At 33.8% G+C, this 18,935-nt stretch overlaps 1 protein-coding gene across 2 annotated transcripts in view; it reads left to right on the top strand.

Annotated features, from left to right (window-relative positions):
• Positions 1-18,935, top strand: part of HCFC2 (host cell factor C2) — a 52,869-nt gene that overhangs the window by 8,696 nt on the left and 25,238 nt on the right. For both annotated transcript variants that reach the window (XM_072973083.1, XM_072973084.1), the window contains exons 4-11: positions 3,189-3,397; positions 4,156-4,240; positions 5,490-5,596; positions 5,703-5,891; positions 10,448-10,615; positions 11,159-11,211; positions 15,161-15,338; positions 18,633-18,836. In XM_072973083.1, the coding sequence (XP_072829184.1) occupies positions 3,189-3,397; positions 4,156-4,240; positions 5,490-5,596; positions 5,703-5,891; positions 10,448-10,615; positions 11,159-11,211; positions 15,161-15,338; positions 18,633-18,836 (1,193 nt within the window). The remainder of the gene's footprint in view (positions 1-3,188; positions 3,398-4,155; positions 4,241-5,489; positions 5,597-5,702; positions 5,892-10,447; positions 10,616-11,158; positions 11,212-15,160; positions 15,339-18,632; positions 18,837-18,935) is intronic.

The raw sequence follows: 18,935 nt of genomic DNA, 5'->3' as shown, positions 1-18,935 counted from the left end.
TTCATTATGCTTAAATAACATTATTTCTTGAATATTTAGTAGAAATTTCCCATAATTGTCTGGTATTGGTATTATAATTTAGGAGTTTTGACTGCCTTTTCAATATCTCTTATAGTTACTGATCTGTTTACATTTTCTACCTTTTCTTGAGTCATTTTGGTAATTTATATTTTCCTTGAAAAATTATCTACCTCGTCTAGATTTTTAAATTTATTGAGAAAAACTATAAGACAATTCTCTGTATATCTTTAAAATCTCTGTGTAGTTTTATCTCTTTTCTCATTCTTAAATATATGTATTGTTTTTTCTTTTTTCTGATCAGATTTGCTAGTGGTTTGTTATTTTATTGGTGTTTCCAATGAACCATTTTTAGTTTTATTAATGATCTGTTTTTCTTTTTTATTTCCTTAACTCTATTTCACATCTCTAAATTTTTCCTTTTTCCTAACTTCTTTTAAACTTTTAATAGGTTGAATGCTTTTTCTAACTTTTTTTTCTAAGCTTTTTCTAATTTCTCATAATCTGAATGCTTGTTAGTTTATTTATTTTAGTAGTGTTTCCTAATAAATGCTACACATTTTCTTCTGTTTACAGCTTGGACATATTTTATAGGTTTTGATAATAGTGCTCTTCTTGTCATTAATTTCTCTTTTCTCTTTAATCCAAAGGTAATTCGGCATAATTCTCTAAAATTTCCAAATGGAAAGTTTTGTTATTATTGTTAATATCTAGTTTTATTATACTGAGGTAAAAAATTGTAGTCTATTGGGTTTCTCCTTTTTAGTAATTGTTTTTGTGGTGTTTTTCACAGTCAGTTTTTATAATTATTCCATAAATGTTCATAAAGATTGTGAGTTCTTGATTGGGTACAAGTTTATTAAGTCAGTGTTTTAAATCATTACTCAAAAAGCTTTTTTTATTTTATGAATCTAGGTCATATCAACTTCTGAATGATGTGTTAAAAATCTCCCAGTGTGATTGTGAATTTGTGTTTTGTTCCCTGTGTGTCTGATTTCAACCTGTGTATATTATTTTGTTATAGACTTATCTTTTGTAAATAGGACTAACAATTAGCCAGTATAAATTGGTATAGCATACTGGCTGGCGTTCATTTTGATCTGTTTAAGTCTATGCCATATCACTTGTTAAATAGTTTTAATATCATCCTTGCTATTAATAGCTTATAGCTGGGTTCCTAGTTCTTTTATTTTGTTTCCCCTGCATACTCCCTACCCCTAAGAGACTTTGTCTTATAGTAAGGAAGTTTTTTCCTGCCCTTGTAATTTTATGTCTTCCATCTACTCTTCTTGCTGTTGCTTCCCCACACCTATATTCTTGCATTTGCTAGATTTGTAAAAATTGTGATGAGGTTGAATATTTACGTGTATATGTGTGTTTACATATCTTTTATGTATGTGTATACTCACACATTTAGATAATTTGTATTTCCTGTTCTGTGAGCTGTCTATCTGTATCCTTTTATCTATGTTGTATGATTTATCATTATCTTGGTTTTGTAGGAACTCTTGATATTAAGGAAAATTGATCTCTTTCTGTTATGTGTACCAAATTTGTTTTTAGTTTGTCTTTTCTCCTGATATTGTTTATATAGCGTTTTTTTCCTAACCATCTTATTTCCATAGACGATGCTTTGCTTTTTTTTCCCTCTCCTTCCTTTTTCTTGATTTATCGTTTTTCTTTGATTCTTTCTTTCCTTTGAATGATTTGAAAATTACACATGCTGATTCTGTGCTTCTCTTAGTTGCTTGGAAATTATCACACATTTAAACTGAAGATGCTTTGTCGTCTTTGGGAATAGATTACTATGTTTGCCTTTAGCCTTTTTTTGCTTACCCCCTTTTTACATGTGTTTCATAGTCGTGGATCTTACTCCAGATTACAATAATGTTAAGAAATTAATTTTTGTCAGCCTTTCTTAGTGATTATTTAAACCTCACAGCTACAGTTATCAACATCAATTTAAATTTAATTATAAATTACTATTTTCTTTGCATTACCATTTCTTTTATTCAATGTATTCTTTCTTGGATTTCTTTTTATTTTTCCCAGATGATCTAGAATCATTTTTCCCCCAAACAATTACATGGCTAAGCTTTGAAGTTTTATATATTCTAAATATGTTTAATTTTGCCTTCATACTTGAATAATAATTTGATTACTCAATTCATTAAGGAATAGATTCCTATAAAAGCCATTTTGCTCAAAACATCCATGTCACAGATGAGACGTTTAACGCCTATTTCTAAAGTGAAAAAGCTATGTAGGGCATTGCTATGACATTATAGAATGAAAATTTTGAAAGAAAAAGTTGCAAAGCAACATTGGTAGTATCCCTCATTTATACAAATGTGGATATCCATAGAAAGAGATCTGAAAGGGTATTTACTAACTATTGTCAATAGTGATTGTTCTGGTTATCTAGTACCATGTAATAAACTGCCCCAAAAGTTAGTGATGCACACTAGCAACCATTTTGTTATGCTCATGGATTCTGTGCACTGGGAATTCATGAAGTACACAGCAGCGATGGCTAGGCCATCAGATGAGAAGGCTTGAATGCTCACTCTCATGTCTGATGCCTCAACTGAGATGGCTGGAGGATGAACTCAGCTGGAATTGTCATCCTGTGTGCCCACACATGACCTCTCCAGATGGTGGTTTTGTGATAGTTGGACTTAAATGGTGGTTTGGGATTTCTGTGAGGAGGCATTCTATAGGAAAGCTGTATTGGCCTTCTGTGACTGAGCCCCAGTAGTCACATAGTGTCATTTCATCATACTCTGTTAGTCAAAGCAGTCACAGCCTGCCCAGCATCAAGGGGAGGGGACATAGACCCTAGCTTCTGATGAGAAGAGTGTCAGAAAATTTGTGGCTATGTTTTGAAACCATCATGGTATTTTCATGGATAACAGTGTTGGCTAAATGATGGCAGGAATTTTTAAAATTTCTTCAGTTGTCTACTGATCCCCACAAGAGTGCCTGGTGCACAGTAGTGTTTGATAAATATGTGTTGAATGAGTAAGATATGGGATTTCTGTTCTCCTAATGCATTTCTATACTACCTGCATTTTTCACTGGAAGCATACATTATCTTTATAAATAGAAACTAAAAGTAAATAAAAGGTTTAGACCATGTTAATGTTTTAATTTCTTTCATTACATCCTAGATACTTAAATGATTTCTATGAGTTGGAGCTACAGCATGGTTCTGGTGTTGTGGGTTGGAGCATACCAGTGACTAAAGGGATTGTGCCTTCTCCCAGAGAATCCCACACAGCTGTTATATATTGCAAAAGAGATTCTGGAAGTCCTAAAATGTATGTTTTTGGTGGAATGTGTGGTGCTCGTCTGGATGACCTATGGCAACTTGACTTAGGTAAGCTTCAGTTGATTCAGGCTTAGGAACTGGTTATGACTGATAAAGGCAAATATAAAAATTGCTTTGAAAAATATTTTTGATTACAGTATTTATTGAGTTGTACTTAGATTTGATATGAATGGTTGCTGATCAGTCAGGTTGAACAAATAAATGTTTGATTTATGACAGTAACTCTCCTGTGCTCCCTATAAGTGGGATCACCATATGTTCTGGCTTGCCTTGGATGGTCCTGATTTATGCTTAATTACTGTCCCATGTAATTATCAGTAGCACCTCCTTTCACTTTGTAAAGTGTTCCAGATGAGGATGGTCGAATTTATGTGGTTACTCTGTCTAGAGGAAATGTGTGTGGCATTAGTAATACTGCTGCTGGGCAGTGAAAACCCTTGCGTAGCTCTTTTAAAGGGATCCTAGGAATGGATGATTGGAGAGTACGAGTGCTCTCACTTATGACTGTCTTCTACGCAATGTGTTCTTACTTCAGATGTTAAAATCCCTGATCTTGGTTTTGATTCAAAACCGGTGACACCCTAGGTGCACCTCTCCATTGTATATACTATCATTCAAGTGTAAATAGATCTCTGATATTGGCAGTTTATGTCAGCTGGAGATGTATATTTTAAGATGAAATTAAGTAATGGTTTTGAAACATTTTTGCTTCCTTTTGGTAAGTTCTCTTTTTTTTTTAATTCTACAAATTGAGGTAATTTGCTGTTATTACATTAAGTTGCTCATATACTTATTTTTACTTTTAGAAACTATGGCATGGTCAAAACCAGAAACTAAAGGGACAGTGCCACTTCCACGAAGTCTTCATACAGCCAGCATTATAGGAAACAAGTATGGTATTTTTTTGGTTTTTGGTCTTACTTTTTTTTTTCTTTTTAACAAGCTTAAGAAAGATACATACAAAAAAGAGTGATGCTACAAGTTTCTTGAAAATGATTTAATAATGTTTGATTGTGCTTACTGAAACTAAAATAATGTGCCCACAGAAGCTACAGTACTTACTCTGCCATTTTCTTACCATGCTGCCTCTTTTACCTCTTTACGTTCCTTACTCTGCAGAGAGTATTACATAGTGTAAGCAGAGTGTTATCAAACTGATCTGTCCTCCATTGACAGGTTTGACACACCAGCTCTTTCTTTTCACATATTTTTGGTAGTGCTTGATTTGTACTCAGGTATATATTTAGTATGTATGATCAATGATTATATTTTGAGTTACAATCATTATGATATTATAGTTACAGAGTTGTGGGTAGAATGTGGAGTCGGTAACCAGATTGTTAGAATTCACGTCTCAGCTTTGATTCTTTGTCCTGTCTGTTCTGGGGCAAGGAAACTTAATTTCCTCAAGTATAAAATGTGGATGATAGTAAAACCTCCTTTACAAGGTTGTTATGAGGATTGAATGGATTAATACATATAAAATGCTTCAAACAGTGCGTAGTATGTAAAGCATTCCATAAAGGTTAGCTATTACTATTATCAGCAAGTTCCCTTTTTTGTGTATCATTGGGCCAGGAGTAGGGTTACTGTTTAAATAGAATTTAAGTAAGGAATTTACCTGTGTAGGGACTTCATGTTAAAAGTAATGTTTAGGAAACAATTACTTGTAATTTAGAACCTCATTAATTTCTCTTAAAAATAGCTGTAAACAAAGTCTAATAAGATGTATTTTTTTAAAACAGCAGAACCCTTTTTATAAAAGGTGGTTGTCCATTGGAACTCTCATGTATAAAAGAGGTAAAACACGGAGCTGCTCTGATTGGCTTGAGGCCACATGGCCTTGATCTCCACCTCAGGAGCCTTCTTCAGCAGCCATTTGGCATGTCTCAAAACCCCTAGGGCCCCAAGGGACATAGTTTAAAGTTTTTCATTTGAAGATACCAGTGATCAGAGTTACATGAAATTAAATCCTCTTTGGTTAGTGTACACATACAATTCTTAATTTGACTTTGGATGTCACAGATCCCTTGAGTATCTTTCTGACTGAGGTAGCCTTAGTATATTGCATACAATATTGCTTTTCAAAGCTTTATGAAACAATCAGCTATGTTACGTTTCCTTTTTTTTTGCTGTTCAGGATGTACATCTTTGGTGGATGGGTTCCACATAAGGGGGAAAATATTGAGACTTCACCTCATGATTGTGAATGGAGATGTACCAGTTCATTTTCTTACCTAAATCTGGGTGAGTCTTTTAAGAGATACTTATTAAAATAGCATTTATTAAAAATATAATTTTTGTTATTTTGTCATTTAAGAAAAATAGATTAGTCATGGATATTTCTATTTAGACACAGCAGAGTGGACTACCCTAGTATCAGATTCTCAGGAAGATAAAAAAAATTCAAGACCAAGACCGAGAGCTGGACACTGTGCTGTTGCAATTGGCACTCGATTGTATTTTTGGAGTGGAAGAGATGGCTACAAAAAAGCACTGAATAGTCAGGTTTGCTGCAAGGATCTTTGGTATCTTGATACTGGTAGGTAAGAGTATTTAACAAATACAGTTTTTCCTTTAGATAAATAAATACTTGAATAAACGCCTGTCTTTTAAAACTACTTTAATGCTATTGCCTCTCTTTTTCATAATTAAAAATGAATGGAAGAAATAATATGTGTAGATACTTCTCATTCCAGGAGAGTTTCTTAACTTCCCTCTCCTTGAGTTTAGAATGGATTTAATGACTCCCTTCCAAAGAATAGAGTATGGAAAGGGAGAACTAGTAGCTTTACAGTATAGAAACCTGGCAAACATCACCTTAACTAATCAAGTTCAGTATCGCCAATGACAAGTCATGTTGATATCATTTACCCCTACCTTCCATATCATGTGATAAGAAGAAACTTCACTTCTGTGGTGCTCTTCCCCAAAATCCATAACACTGTTCTAACTATGAGAACATATATGAGAACATATCAGACAGACCCAAATTGAGGGACATTCTAGACATTCTACAGAATATGTGAACACTACTCTTAAAAAGTTTCAAAGTGATGAAAAACAAGGAAAGACTGAGAAGTAGTCACAGATTGGAGGAGATGTGATGACTAAGTGCAAGGTGATAAATCAGATTAAATCCTAGAACAAAAAAGACATGACTTGAAAAACTGATGAAATCTGATTGTCTGTGATTTAATTAATAAATAGTATTACTCCAGTATTAATTTCTTAGTTTTAACAAATGTATTAGCATTAGGGGATACTGAAGGAAGGGTATATGGGAACTCTGTAATTTTTCTGTAAATCTAAAATTATTCCAAAATAAATTTTAAAAAAAGTATTATAACACCAAAAAATTTTTTCATATGGAACTTATATCCATAGAGTTTAAATTGTTTTTAAAGCACAATAGTAAGTTATTTATTAGTTTGAAGGAGAGGGGTGTCATGATCTAATGTACATTTTGAAATAGTCACTGCACTTGTGTGGAAAATAAATTGTGGAAGGCAAGAAGAACACACAGAGACAAAAAGAGGCTTTTGCCATAGTCAAAGAAGTTTTCCACTCTTGTGTTGACAGTGGAGATGGGGAGAAATGGATAAATTCAGACATATTGTTGGAGTTCTTGTACACAGAACTGACTGATGAATTGGGTGTGGCAGATGACAGAAAGAGGAATGAATTTTTTAGCTTGAATAATTTGGTGCTATTTCCACTTACTGAGATGGGAAAGACTGCAGAGAAAACAGGCTTGTGGAGAAAATTAAAAGTTCCATTTAAACCGTGATAAGTTTGAAATAAGATCAAGTAGGCAGTCAAAGGAATAAAGAAGTCTGAAAGTCAGTAGGGAAATCAGATGTGGAGGTGTAATATATATTGTTATATGAGAAAAGGGGATTATCAAACATGTCTATGATTCCAGTTTTTCTTTTAAGTGTATAAACAGAAAAATCTAGGATACACTGTGTACCAAAGTATTATCTAAGAGGTAAGATTGTATACTCTCATGAAGTTTTTCTCTCTTATCTGTATTTTCTACAGTAGCATGCATTGCTTTTATAATGTAGAAAGCTTAATTTTAAAATTAAGATAATAGAAAAAATAATAAAAGAAACAGTAAGTGTTCTCTGTAGAAGAAGTACATACTCACAAATAGGGGAAAAAATAGAAAATTCAACTTACTGAAGCTTTGAAATTGGGAATTATTAACTGAAGTCCAAGGATAAACTTCAATCTCTGAGATTAGAAGAAAAATGTGCACTTATAAATTTTTCTCAATAGCAAATATGTCTAACCAGATTCTCTAAGAGACCTGTGACTTTTAAAAGGTTGAAAATCATGGCTCTGAATGGCCAGTTTTTCCATTAAAGGCTGTAGACACAAATATCTATTGAAAAGTAATTATGGTCACTATCATAAAGGCAAAATTTATGTTTTGCTTTTCCTCTTGTTAAATTGGCATCAGTTTGGGTGGGTTGAGGGGGAGAAGGGTTCTTTATCTTGCCTTTTTTCACTCTTAGTTAAGTTTTGTGCATTTGCTAACATTTAAAAGAGTAATGTACTTCCATAAGGCTTTAAAAAAATTTTTTTTAATTGAAGTATAGTCAGTTACAATGTGTCAGCTTCTGGTGTAGAGCACAATGTCCCAGTCATGCATTTACATATATATATTTTCATATTCTTTTTCATTAAAGGTTATTACAAGATACTGAATATAGCTCCTTGTGCTATACAGAAGAAATTTTTAAAATCTATATTTTTATATATCATAAGGCTTTTTAATGAAAAGTAGTGGTCTTTTGCTCCCACTTTCCTCCTGTTTTCGTTGCGTCACAAGTATGTGCTTTCAGCTCTGTTAAACAGTTCTTACGATATTTACTTCCATACCTCCATATAACATGAATTTATTACTTTGACTTTTTTTAGTTTAGGCGTGATATGCCACTTTCTACTGTGGGACTTAAGGATTTCTCTCTTCTTCTCACAGCTCTTCACCTCTCCTATGTACCTTCCCTATCCCCATTCTCTAAATATGAGTACACCTTAATTTTGTTAGATGAATGTTCAGTGTTCATATTATGACCATATAAACGCTGCTCACAGGTGTGCCATGTAGAGAATACTGTGAATAGCTTCCTTGCACAGTTTTTTATTTGCCATGGATTAATAAACCTCACTTTGATTTCAGTTTGCACGTACTTACCACTAATTCAATCTGTGCCTTTTTGTTTGTTTAAATCTTTCATTATGGTGAGATGCATCAGATATTCTATCACATTTCCTCATCTTGAAGAAATTTCCCCTCCTTCAGTCTGGGATGTTTGCCTTCCACAAGTCGAGTGCACTTACCATCTTGGAGTCTCTCTTCATCATCTTTCTGAGGATATCTTTTGCCTCTCACCTGTGCTGGACTCCCTGTTTCCTGGATCTCATATTTTCCCTTTCTTAGTTTACTCCCTCATTATTTTTAGAACACACCCCAGGAAAAGGATACACAAGTGATAAATTTATTTTGAGATCTTGCATTATGTGAAAATTTATTTAGTCTTCCTACTAAATTAAAGTTTGCACGGATATTGAATTCTATATTAGAAATCATTGTCCTTCAGAATTTTTTTTGAAAGTTGTTATATTGTATTCAAGCCTCTAGTGTTTTTCTTGAGAAATCTAAACCACTTCTAATTTTTGTTCCTTTTAAATATGACCTTTCCCCTCATGTCTGATAGCTTTTAGGATTTTTTCTTTGTCCTCCTATTCTTAAAGTTTGTGATGATGTGTCTTGTTGTGTGTCTATTTTTAATCTATTGTGTTGAGTACTCAGTGGGCCCTCTCAGTCTAGAAACTCATGTTCTTCAATTCTGGGAATTTTCTTGATTTATTTTGCTGATTTGCACCCTTCTGTTTTCTCTATTCTCGTTTCATGTAACTTCTATTATCTGGGTGGTATACCTCCTGGACTTGTCTTCTTGTTGTCTGCTTTTGTTCAGGTGTGGTTTGCCTTACTTTAAGAAATACAAATAAACTAGATTGTGAATGGGATCATGGAGGAATTCACGTCTGAATAGTTGAAGGAACTAGGCTTAATTATCCCTTTTAGGGATAATTTTAACTCATCAGACTTTCTGTAATGGCCCAGAGAGTAAATATTTTAAGCTTTGTGGGGCATATGGTGTCTGTTACAACTACTCAGCTCTACTGTTGTACATAAAAGCAATCATAGACAATACATAAACAGATGAGCATAGCTGTGTTTCAATAAAACTTTATTTACAAAAACAGGCACAGACTGGATCTGGCCCATGAGCCACAGTTTGCTGACTCCTACTTTAAAAGATACAAAGAGGTAGATATTAGATTTGTTATATAAAGATTAAATTATAGCTTATAGATTTCAACTCATTAAAAGAATGAATTTTCTTTTATAACTTATCCAAAGATGTAATGTACTGCCTGGGGATTTGTGAGTTCCCTGATTTGGTAGATAAACAAAAAGAAGACAGGGATATTGTAAAATAATCTTAGGTCCTTTTTTCCAGTTCTGAAAGTCTGTGATTGTTATTTGTTTTAGAAATGTTGGTAATATTTTATGCCAAAATAATTGCATATTTTGGGTAGTACGAGTTTTAATAAGAGAGTATTAACTTCAAAGAAATTATGGTTTTCCAAAATACCATGTCCAAATCATTTTTGCTAACATTAATAGTATTTCTAACATTTATGCTGTTGGATAAAAATTGACTCATAAAATTAAAAACTTGTAAAGAAGATAAAGTAATGTAGCTATAACTATAATGTACTTAGTTTTCTCCTTCTAGGATTAAACTTTTTTTTTTAATTTGATGACTCAGCTTGGAACTGGACTATTTTGTTTGGAGATTTATGTGTATAAGGAATTAAGTATATAAAATCAGAACACCAAATTATTTTCATTTGATCTACTATAGCTATGTTTATCTGAGTAAATTTTCTCCCTCTTAGTAAACAGATGAAGTATTCATTGCTGATGTTTTTAGAACTCCAGGTCCATACAAGCTATGTAGGTAACCTGTTGATATATTTGAAACTTAAATATATAATACCAATATTGTTCTTTAGAGAAACCACCAGCACCTTCACAAGTACAACTGATCAAAGCCACTACCAACTCTTTTCACGTCAAGTGGGATGAAGTGCCTACAGTGGAGGGCTATCTTTTGCAGTTGAATACAGACTTGCCGTACCAAGCTGCATCATCAGATTCTTCAGCTTCGCCAAATATGCAAGGTAACATAGTTTTCACACTTAAATGTTGTATGCTCATATGCTTAAAAAAAGATAGTGTAGAAAAACCCTGTGATTAGGCCTGGTTTAAGAAATTTTATGCTCTGATGTTTCCTGCCCAGCAAATCAAATGTATATTATGTTTCAACTCTAAAACTTGACTATCTTACCGTTATAATGTAGTAGAACACATAGACGTGTAGGGTAGAATATTTTTTCTGTAGTTCATTTTGATGTACTTTCTTAATTTGAGAAGCTACTTGACTTCAGGAGACGGTTTTAATTAGCTTTAATAAGTATTTCAGCTGTTTTCAAAAGTATTTTTAATTAACAGGCATTTGGAAAGTAAAGCAAATTTAGTTTTACATGTTCTTCCAAAAAGGATTTCAGCCAACTATTAAGCAGACTATTAAAAAAACAGATAAACTTTGATTAAGATACTATTTTTTAAACCTTTAATATATAACTTTTAAAAATATTTGATTGTGATGTATTTTCTTAAAGCTAATTTAGAGCTTATCAATCTGAACTTTCCCATTCCTACAGGAGTCAGGATGGACCCTCACAGACAAGGCAGTAATAGCATCGTTCCTAACAGTGTAAGTTAAAAAAATGGGTAATGGTAAATGAATGTTTATGATTACAATCCCAATTTTTATTAGTATTTTTAGTATATTACCCTAGGACAGGGGTTCTCAACCCTAGCTGTATATCAGAATCACCTTTGAGATTAAAAAACAAACAAACACAGATTCCCAAGCCTTTCCCTAGATCTAGAAAAGGAGAATCTTTAAGGTGATGCCCAGGTTAACTCTGCTTTTAAGGAAAGCTCCATAGATCATTGTGACAGTAGCCTGAATTAAGGACCTCTGACCAGGAGATTGAAGTCTCATTACACATAGTATCAAAGGCCAATACACGCATGCGTGCACACACACACACACAAACACACACGCTGTATATATATGCATATATATATTTTTAAACAAATTTAGATGGTATTGCAAGGTTTATAATGAGGAGCAGAGTTTCCTACTCTGTTCTTGATTCTGCCTCCCTAGAAACAAATACTTTTTTTTTTTATAACTACTTTTAAATATTTCAGTTTTCTTCTGGTATCTCCTTTTGTGCCGTTAAATAAAATCCTTGTGCTGCTGCTTCTTGATGTTCCAGTTTTAGATTAGTTGTTTTCAGTAATGAATGATGAAGATTTGATGATCTCTTAAAATATTGCCATTTCTTCCCCTTCCCAAATCCTTTAAATATTTTTAATTTAATCATTATTTGATGTTTACATTGTGATGGTAATATATTCATAGCTGAGCTATGTAGTATGCTGTGAGCATTGTTTGTTTTTCATACAATTTTTTGTTTTTCCTGGCATTGTTAATTGCATCACTTTTTCATTTGCTTGGTTTTCTTTTTGCCTGTTATTAATTCATTCTCAGATTCTCCAATGAAATAATAAAACTCCTCTCAAAATACTCAAACATATAAGGTAGTTTCTTTTTTCACCCCACCCCCGCCCCTGGAAACATCCCTCTGAGTCTTGATGCTCTAGTCTACAGTGATTCTTCTCTAGGTCTGCTACAGAGCTGTCATCTCAGAACTTCCATTTATTCCATATTGGCAGTTTCTTTTATCTTTTTTCTGTGTTAAAAGCCCATGCTTCTTGATCTCATTTCATTCTCTTTCTTAGGGTTGTCCAGTAGTTTTCTGAGAAATGGTTTATGAAAGGTAAACTTTTTGAGATCTTGCGTATCGGAAGATGCCTTTTCTCTGTTCACATTTGAGTGGTAGTTTGGCTGAGTTATAGAATTCTGTGTTGGAAATGTTTCCCTCAGAAATTTAAAGGCATTTTCCTACTGTCTTTTAGCATGCAGTGTTGCTGTTGAGAAGTCTGATGCCACTTGGATTCCTGATCACTTATATGTGGCCTAATTTTTTTGTTTTTATCCCCAGTCTTCCAAAATTTCAACAGTTGTGTATTTTAGAGTATGTGTCTTTGGTTCATTCACTGTGCTGTGCACTCAGTGGGCCACGCCATTCTAGAAATTCATGGCTTTTGTTACTGATTATTTCTTCCCTCCATTTTTGTCTCTCTGTTTTTCAGTAACTTCTGTTTATTGAATGATGGTCCTCTTGAACTAATCCTCTGATTTTACTTTTTATTTCCTATTTCCTGTTGTCCTGTTTTGCTTTCTGTAAAGTTTCCTCATTTATATTATAAATGTTCTATACAATTTTTAAATATATTCAAATACATTTTTAATATCTAAAAGTCTGCTTTTATTCATTTTGTAGAATCTCATCCTTGCTTCATAAATATATCTTCCCTTATGTCTTCAAGAAGTTATGGTTTTTTAAAAAAATTGGAGTTATATTTTGCTGTCAGCAATATTTCTTTTTTTCGTGCTCATTTTTTAAAAAATGTGTCTTGGCCTTGGACATTCACGTTAAAGCAGATGTCTAGTGATGCTTGGCTGTCATGTTTAAACCCTTCATGTTTTAAGTGAGGCATTAAAAAAGTAGCTTGAAAGATGTCTTAGTCCATTTGGCCTGCTGTAACAAAATATCATAGCCTGGTTGGTTTATAAACAATAGAAATTCATTTCCTACATTTCTGGAGGCTGGGAGTCTGAAATCAGGGTGCCTGCATGGTTGAGTTCTGGAGAGGAACCTCTTCCGAGTTGCAGACTGCTGATTTCTCACTGTATCCTCACATGGTGGAAGGGACAGAGGGTCTTTCTTGATCCACTTTTACAAAGGCACTAATCACAGCCCAGGGGCCCTACCTCCTAATACCAACACCTTGGGGGTAGGTTTCGTTGTATAAATTTGTGGCAGACACAAACAATCAGACCATACTAGTTCTCTGCATATGGGCATGCATGATTAGGAGACCTTAATGAGGGTTATTTGGTGGGGGGCCACAAATGTCAGTATCTTTTCCCTTGGACCAGTGGCTTTCCCCTGAAAATTCTCCAGCCTCTTGCCTAAGGGTTCTAAGCCTGGCTGTCAGTATTTTGGGAGTTTAATGTGAGCAGGCAGTGTCTCTGTTCAGCATACAGACTTTCATTTAATCCTCACTTTCAGTATGGGTGCCCTCAATACTCACCAGAGAGACACCATACCACAGTCCAGAGCCTCCATTTCAGTCTTTCTACCTGTCTCCCTTCTTCAGTTAGAATGGGGGAGTGGAACCTGTCTGCCACTGTACGCTGGAAAGGCATAGCTGAGGCCACAGCACTGTTTACATAGTCTTCCATATGATGGTCCTCTGGTGTTTACTTGCACTCTGCACCTTGGCCTCCAATTCTCAAGTCTTTCTGGGCTCTTCAACACAAATTGTTTACCTCTTAGTGACTTTCCACCTATAGCATCTTGGTTTTCAGCTTTTTCTGCTTTATAAAAGCACACTTCATTTTTACACTTCGCTTTATTGTACTTCCCAGATACTGTATCATGGAGACTTTGCAGTGAAATAAACTTAGGTTTAGAGTCTAGCTCTGCTACTTACTAGCTGCCTGACCATGGGTATATTTGTTAAGATCTCTAAGTCTCATTTTTTCCATCTATAAGCTAGGGGTGATATTACCCAATTTATAAAATTCTTGTGAAGATTAAATGAAATACAGGCTTTGTAAACATGTAGCACGATGCTTGTCACTTGGTACGTGGCTATCATCATCATCATTTGTTAACAGCAGCACAGTCACCATCAGTTAGATGGGAAGTACAGGGCGTGTATGACCAAGTATCCTTAGAGCCCTGAGAGATTATAACTGACATTAAAGGTGGAGACAGAAAAGTGACAACAGGTAACTAAAAAGGGGCAGCAATATTGGGGTATTTGAATAAAGCCAGATCACTTTTGTCGTTCAGTAGACCTATGGGTATTGCTGTATAATAACTGATATTCAGATTGATAACTTGAATTACCAAAAAGTTTAAATGTGTTTATTATAGTGTCCTTCAGAAGACAAAGAGAAATGTAATTAGGAAGGTTTCTATCTAAAATGTTTAATGGTAAAGAATATTGATGTGTGTATATATTAAATCTTGACGTCTATATGAAAACAGTCATACAGAATAATTTATGTTTGAAAGTTCATTATAACTCAGATTTTTCTTTCAGGAATTGTAAGGTCTAGGTATCCATGTCTGATCTTGTCAAGAAAATTTGACCAAGATGTTAAACTCAGCAGCTTTGTTGTTGTTGCTCATGTTACATACGTATTTACTTGAATACTAACTACTACTTATAAAAGCATAGATTTTTTTTTCTTCCCTCAAAATATACTGTTCCTTTTCCCCTCAGAACTGGTCTTTTTTTTTGAATGGAGATTAAATGAAATTTTCTTAAACAATTATAAAATTTAAAGAATAATCCTATACAAATTAAAGATATAATTTAAACTGTTTTATATTTTGGTTAATTTATTTTCAAAAACATTTAAGTTGTAAATTATTTTGCTTGTTTTTTTTACATGTATTTCTATGTAATTGAACATTGCTTGCTACAATAAACCGTTTTATTTCTTGTAGATCAGTGATACAATGAACAGTGCAAAATCTGAACATACTGCTATGAAAGGAGCTTCGGTGAAAAACAAACCAGATCTCAAAGCATCAACTGATTCTAATGCCATTTTACATTCATCTTTGGCAACTAATGCTTCTAATCATAATAGTTGTGTTGTGGATATGCTAAGGAAAAATGAAGGTATAAAGACAGCATTTTAAATAAAGCTAAAGCTTTTTATAATAAATGGTAGGGAATTTTAGAGTCTTTGAAAAAGTAAATGTTACATGGTTTTGATCCATTTTCAAAATAAAACATATACTTATCATATTGACCCTAATTAGAATGATGTCACGATACTAAGCAAGAACTTACCCAAATGGTAATGATTAGTTATTAGGTGTAGAATTCAGATGAGACAAGCTCCTGTATAACTTTTGAGGTTGGGCAGTGTGTTCAGTGTCACTGTTCTATTACTCTGTTGTCCTGACACTTATAATTATCTGAAATTATTTATTTTGGGCCAGATTTTGTCTACCTTGTTCATGTCTATTTCCCTAGCACCCAGATCCATGCCTGCTAAATAGTATTCACTTAATAAATATTTGTTTAACTGAATTATCCTCAGAAAGATAGTTCATTTATGAGCACTGTTGATTAGCCCATTGAATTCATAGGATAGCGTATAATTTGGTGATCCTTATATTTAAAATAATTTAATTTGAGAATTCTGATACTGTCCGAAATATATTGTGTTACCTCTGATTTCAGTATCTAAAATTATTTTATAAATCTCATTCTGATATTTTCCTAGTACAGGAATATGTGACTTTATTTTTAATTTGAAAAAATTGTGACAGTTGATTAAAAAGTTAATTCCTCTTCAGTGAATAACAAGATAATTTTTTATTTCTATTTTTCTTTATGAGTCCATGGTAGATAAAAATATTCAAGCAAAATAATTTCCTGTAATTTTTCTGATTTCATTACTTGTGGAAGAGGAGAGCACTTTTGTTTATTTTTCTGATGTGAGGGAATCATTTGGTCAAAATTATAAAAGCTTGGTCTTGACCTCAATCTAAATTTTTTTTTAATAATGATTTTCTGTGTCTATCTTATAAAGAAGTTTATACTCATGAAAACAGATACAAGCTTTCAGAATCTTAGTGCACTCGAAATCCTACTTGTAAGGCAGTTTGGTTAAAATTAACATTAGGCAAATGGGGAAGCAAGAGTGGTTGTACAATGACAGTATCTGGCACATTATAGACATTTAAGTGTGTGACTAAATGGCTACCCAGTCTCAAGTTAACAAGAGGAGATTGGGCGTTTTCTCTGTAGGTTGGAGTAGCTGGTATATTTCAAAGGGAAAGTGTGACATGATTAGTTTTTGTTTGGTTTTTGTTTCAGAAAGGGCATTCTAGCCTCACCAGCAGGAAGAACTATAGTAGGAAATGATTGAGTGACTTGTTAGGAGGTTCTTTAAGGACTCCAAGAGATGCATAAAGACTAAAGCAGTGGGTGGTATGGAGAGGAGAGAATACATAAGTTCAGAGACTTAGAAAGTAGCACTTATTAGCCTTAGAAAGTGGGTGAATATGAGAAGTAAAAATGAGTTGAACATGATTCCCAGTTTTTGGATTGGACACTCATTGCAGGATGATACTCCTCATCAGGATAGGAAAAATAGGAGCAAGAGCAGATTTGGAAGAAAGATAGGTTCAACTTTGAGCTTACTGTTTTTGAGGCCCTTGAGGAACATATTGGTAAAGATTTCTAGTGGGCAGTTAGATACTTAGATCTGGAGTCTAGAAGGCAGTTCTTGGCTGGAAGTATAAATTTAGAAGTTAATAGAATCTGAAATACAGACTCCATAAGACCAGGGACCTTGCCTGACTTGTTCAGTTCTCAGGACCAGGCTCCATGCCTGGGACATATGTATTTGAGAGATGTATGATTTGTGAATGGTAGTTAAGGCACCAGGAAAATATGTAAAGGGAGAAAAGAAAGGGCTTAGAAATACCTGGATTTAAAGAGTCATTTGAAGAAGAGAAGCCAGCTAAAGAGATTGAAAAGGGGTTCCAAGAAGGTTAGGGAAAAAACCAAAAAGACTGATATATTTTTTTTACCTCCGTAGTGGGCATCACCATTTATGCCTATACATTGATTGTGTATGCATGTCTCTCTCTACTAAATGACTGTTAAGTTCATGAGGTATGAACCATGCCTGCTTTGTCTCACCACTATAGAAATGTCTAGTAGATAGTAAGTCTTTAATATTGTGGAATATGAGTCCTAGACAGAAATAGCTTCAAAAAGGGGTCTATGGTCAGCATTGTTTACATTGTAGAAAGGTGAAGTCAATGAAAATTGAAAAGTATCCCTTAGAAATCATTGATGTTTTTCAGAGCTATTTCATTAGAGTGTGCTAGAAATCAAATTGGGAAGTCAGGGGAGTCTGCAGAGACTGTTCTAAAGCAAATTAGCAAGGGGAAATGGTAACTAAAGAAGATTGTAGGGTCAAGTAAGATGCATGCTTGAGAGATTTGATAATGAGACTTGATAATATTTGTAGACTGAGGGCCAAAACTACTGAAGAATTTGAAAACCCTGAAGAAAAAGGAATGATTGATAAAAGAGGGTCCACACAGACATAGAAAACAAACTTACGGTTACCAGGGAGGGGAAGGGAGTGGGAAGAGATAAATTGGGAGTTTGAGATTTACAGATACTAACATATATAAAATAGATAAACAACAAGTTTATTCTATATAACACAGGGAATTATACTCAATATCTTGTAGTAACTTATGGTGAAAAAGAACATGAAAACAAATATATGTATGTTCATGTATGACTGAAGCATTGTGCTATATACACCAGAAATTGACACAACATTGTAAAGTGACTGTACTTCAATAAAATATATATATATACACACAAAAAAAAGGAACCTAAAAAATAAATTTTTTAATTAAAAAAAAAAGATAAAAGAGGTTCCCAAAATATGGGAGAAGGAATGGAACCAGGAGCACAAGAGTATAGATTAAACTTCCTTAGGAGAAAGGTCAGCTCATCTTATGAAATGGAAGAGAAGACAGAGGGGTTGGGCACAAGCATAAATACATTTCTAGTTTAGGACAAGAGAAGGCAGAAAACTGATGACATTCATGCCAGATAACCTGTACTTTTTCCCTCTAAAATGGGAAGGAAGGCCATTTGATCTATGATTTATTAGAATTCAAGAACAAAGATTCAGTGTTTAGAATGGAAGAAGGAGCTGAGAAGTTGGACATCCATTATGGATATATTGATTGCACTTCATTTTTCTAAATATTTTATGCCCAACAGTTAATTCATATGAATGACATTTGCAGTGCTCTTGTTTATTATTTTAAAATTGAAAATGCCAAGAATTGTATGACAAGAACTATAAGATACAACAATTACTTGCAGATATTATGTTAATAATTGATCTTTTCCCTTTAATTTTAGGTCCTCACACTTCAGCAAATATAGGTGTTCTAAGTAGTTGCCTGGATTTAAGAACAGTAATCCCTGAAACTTCTGTATCCAGTACTGTTTCCAGCGCACAAACTATGGTAACCCAGCAGACCATTAAAACTGAATCATCCAGTACAAATGGGGCAGTTGTTAAAGATGAAACTTCACTAACAACATTCAGTACCAAATCTGAAGGTTTGAAATGTGTTTCACATACTGTATTTTGAACCATTTTTGTATATAAATTCATCAAACGTATTTGTTTTAGATGGGAATTGCATTTCATCTTGGATT

This window comes from Vicugna pacos, chromosome 12 (genome assembly GCF_048564905.1).
Source record: "Vicugna pacos chromosome 12, VicPac4, whole genome shotgun sequence".
Classification (NCBI taxonomy): Eukaryota; Metazoa; Chordata; class Mammalia; order Artiodactyla; family Camelidae; genus Vicugna; species Vicugna pacos.
The sequence above is the reverse complement of the archived record's forward strand: the minus strand, read 5'-3'. Positions and strand labels throughout refer to the sequence as shown.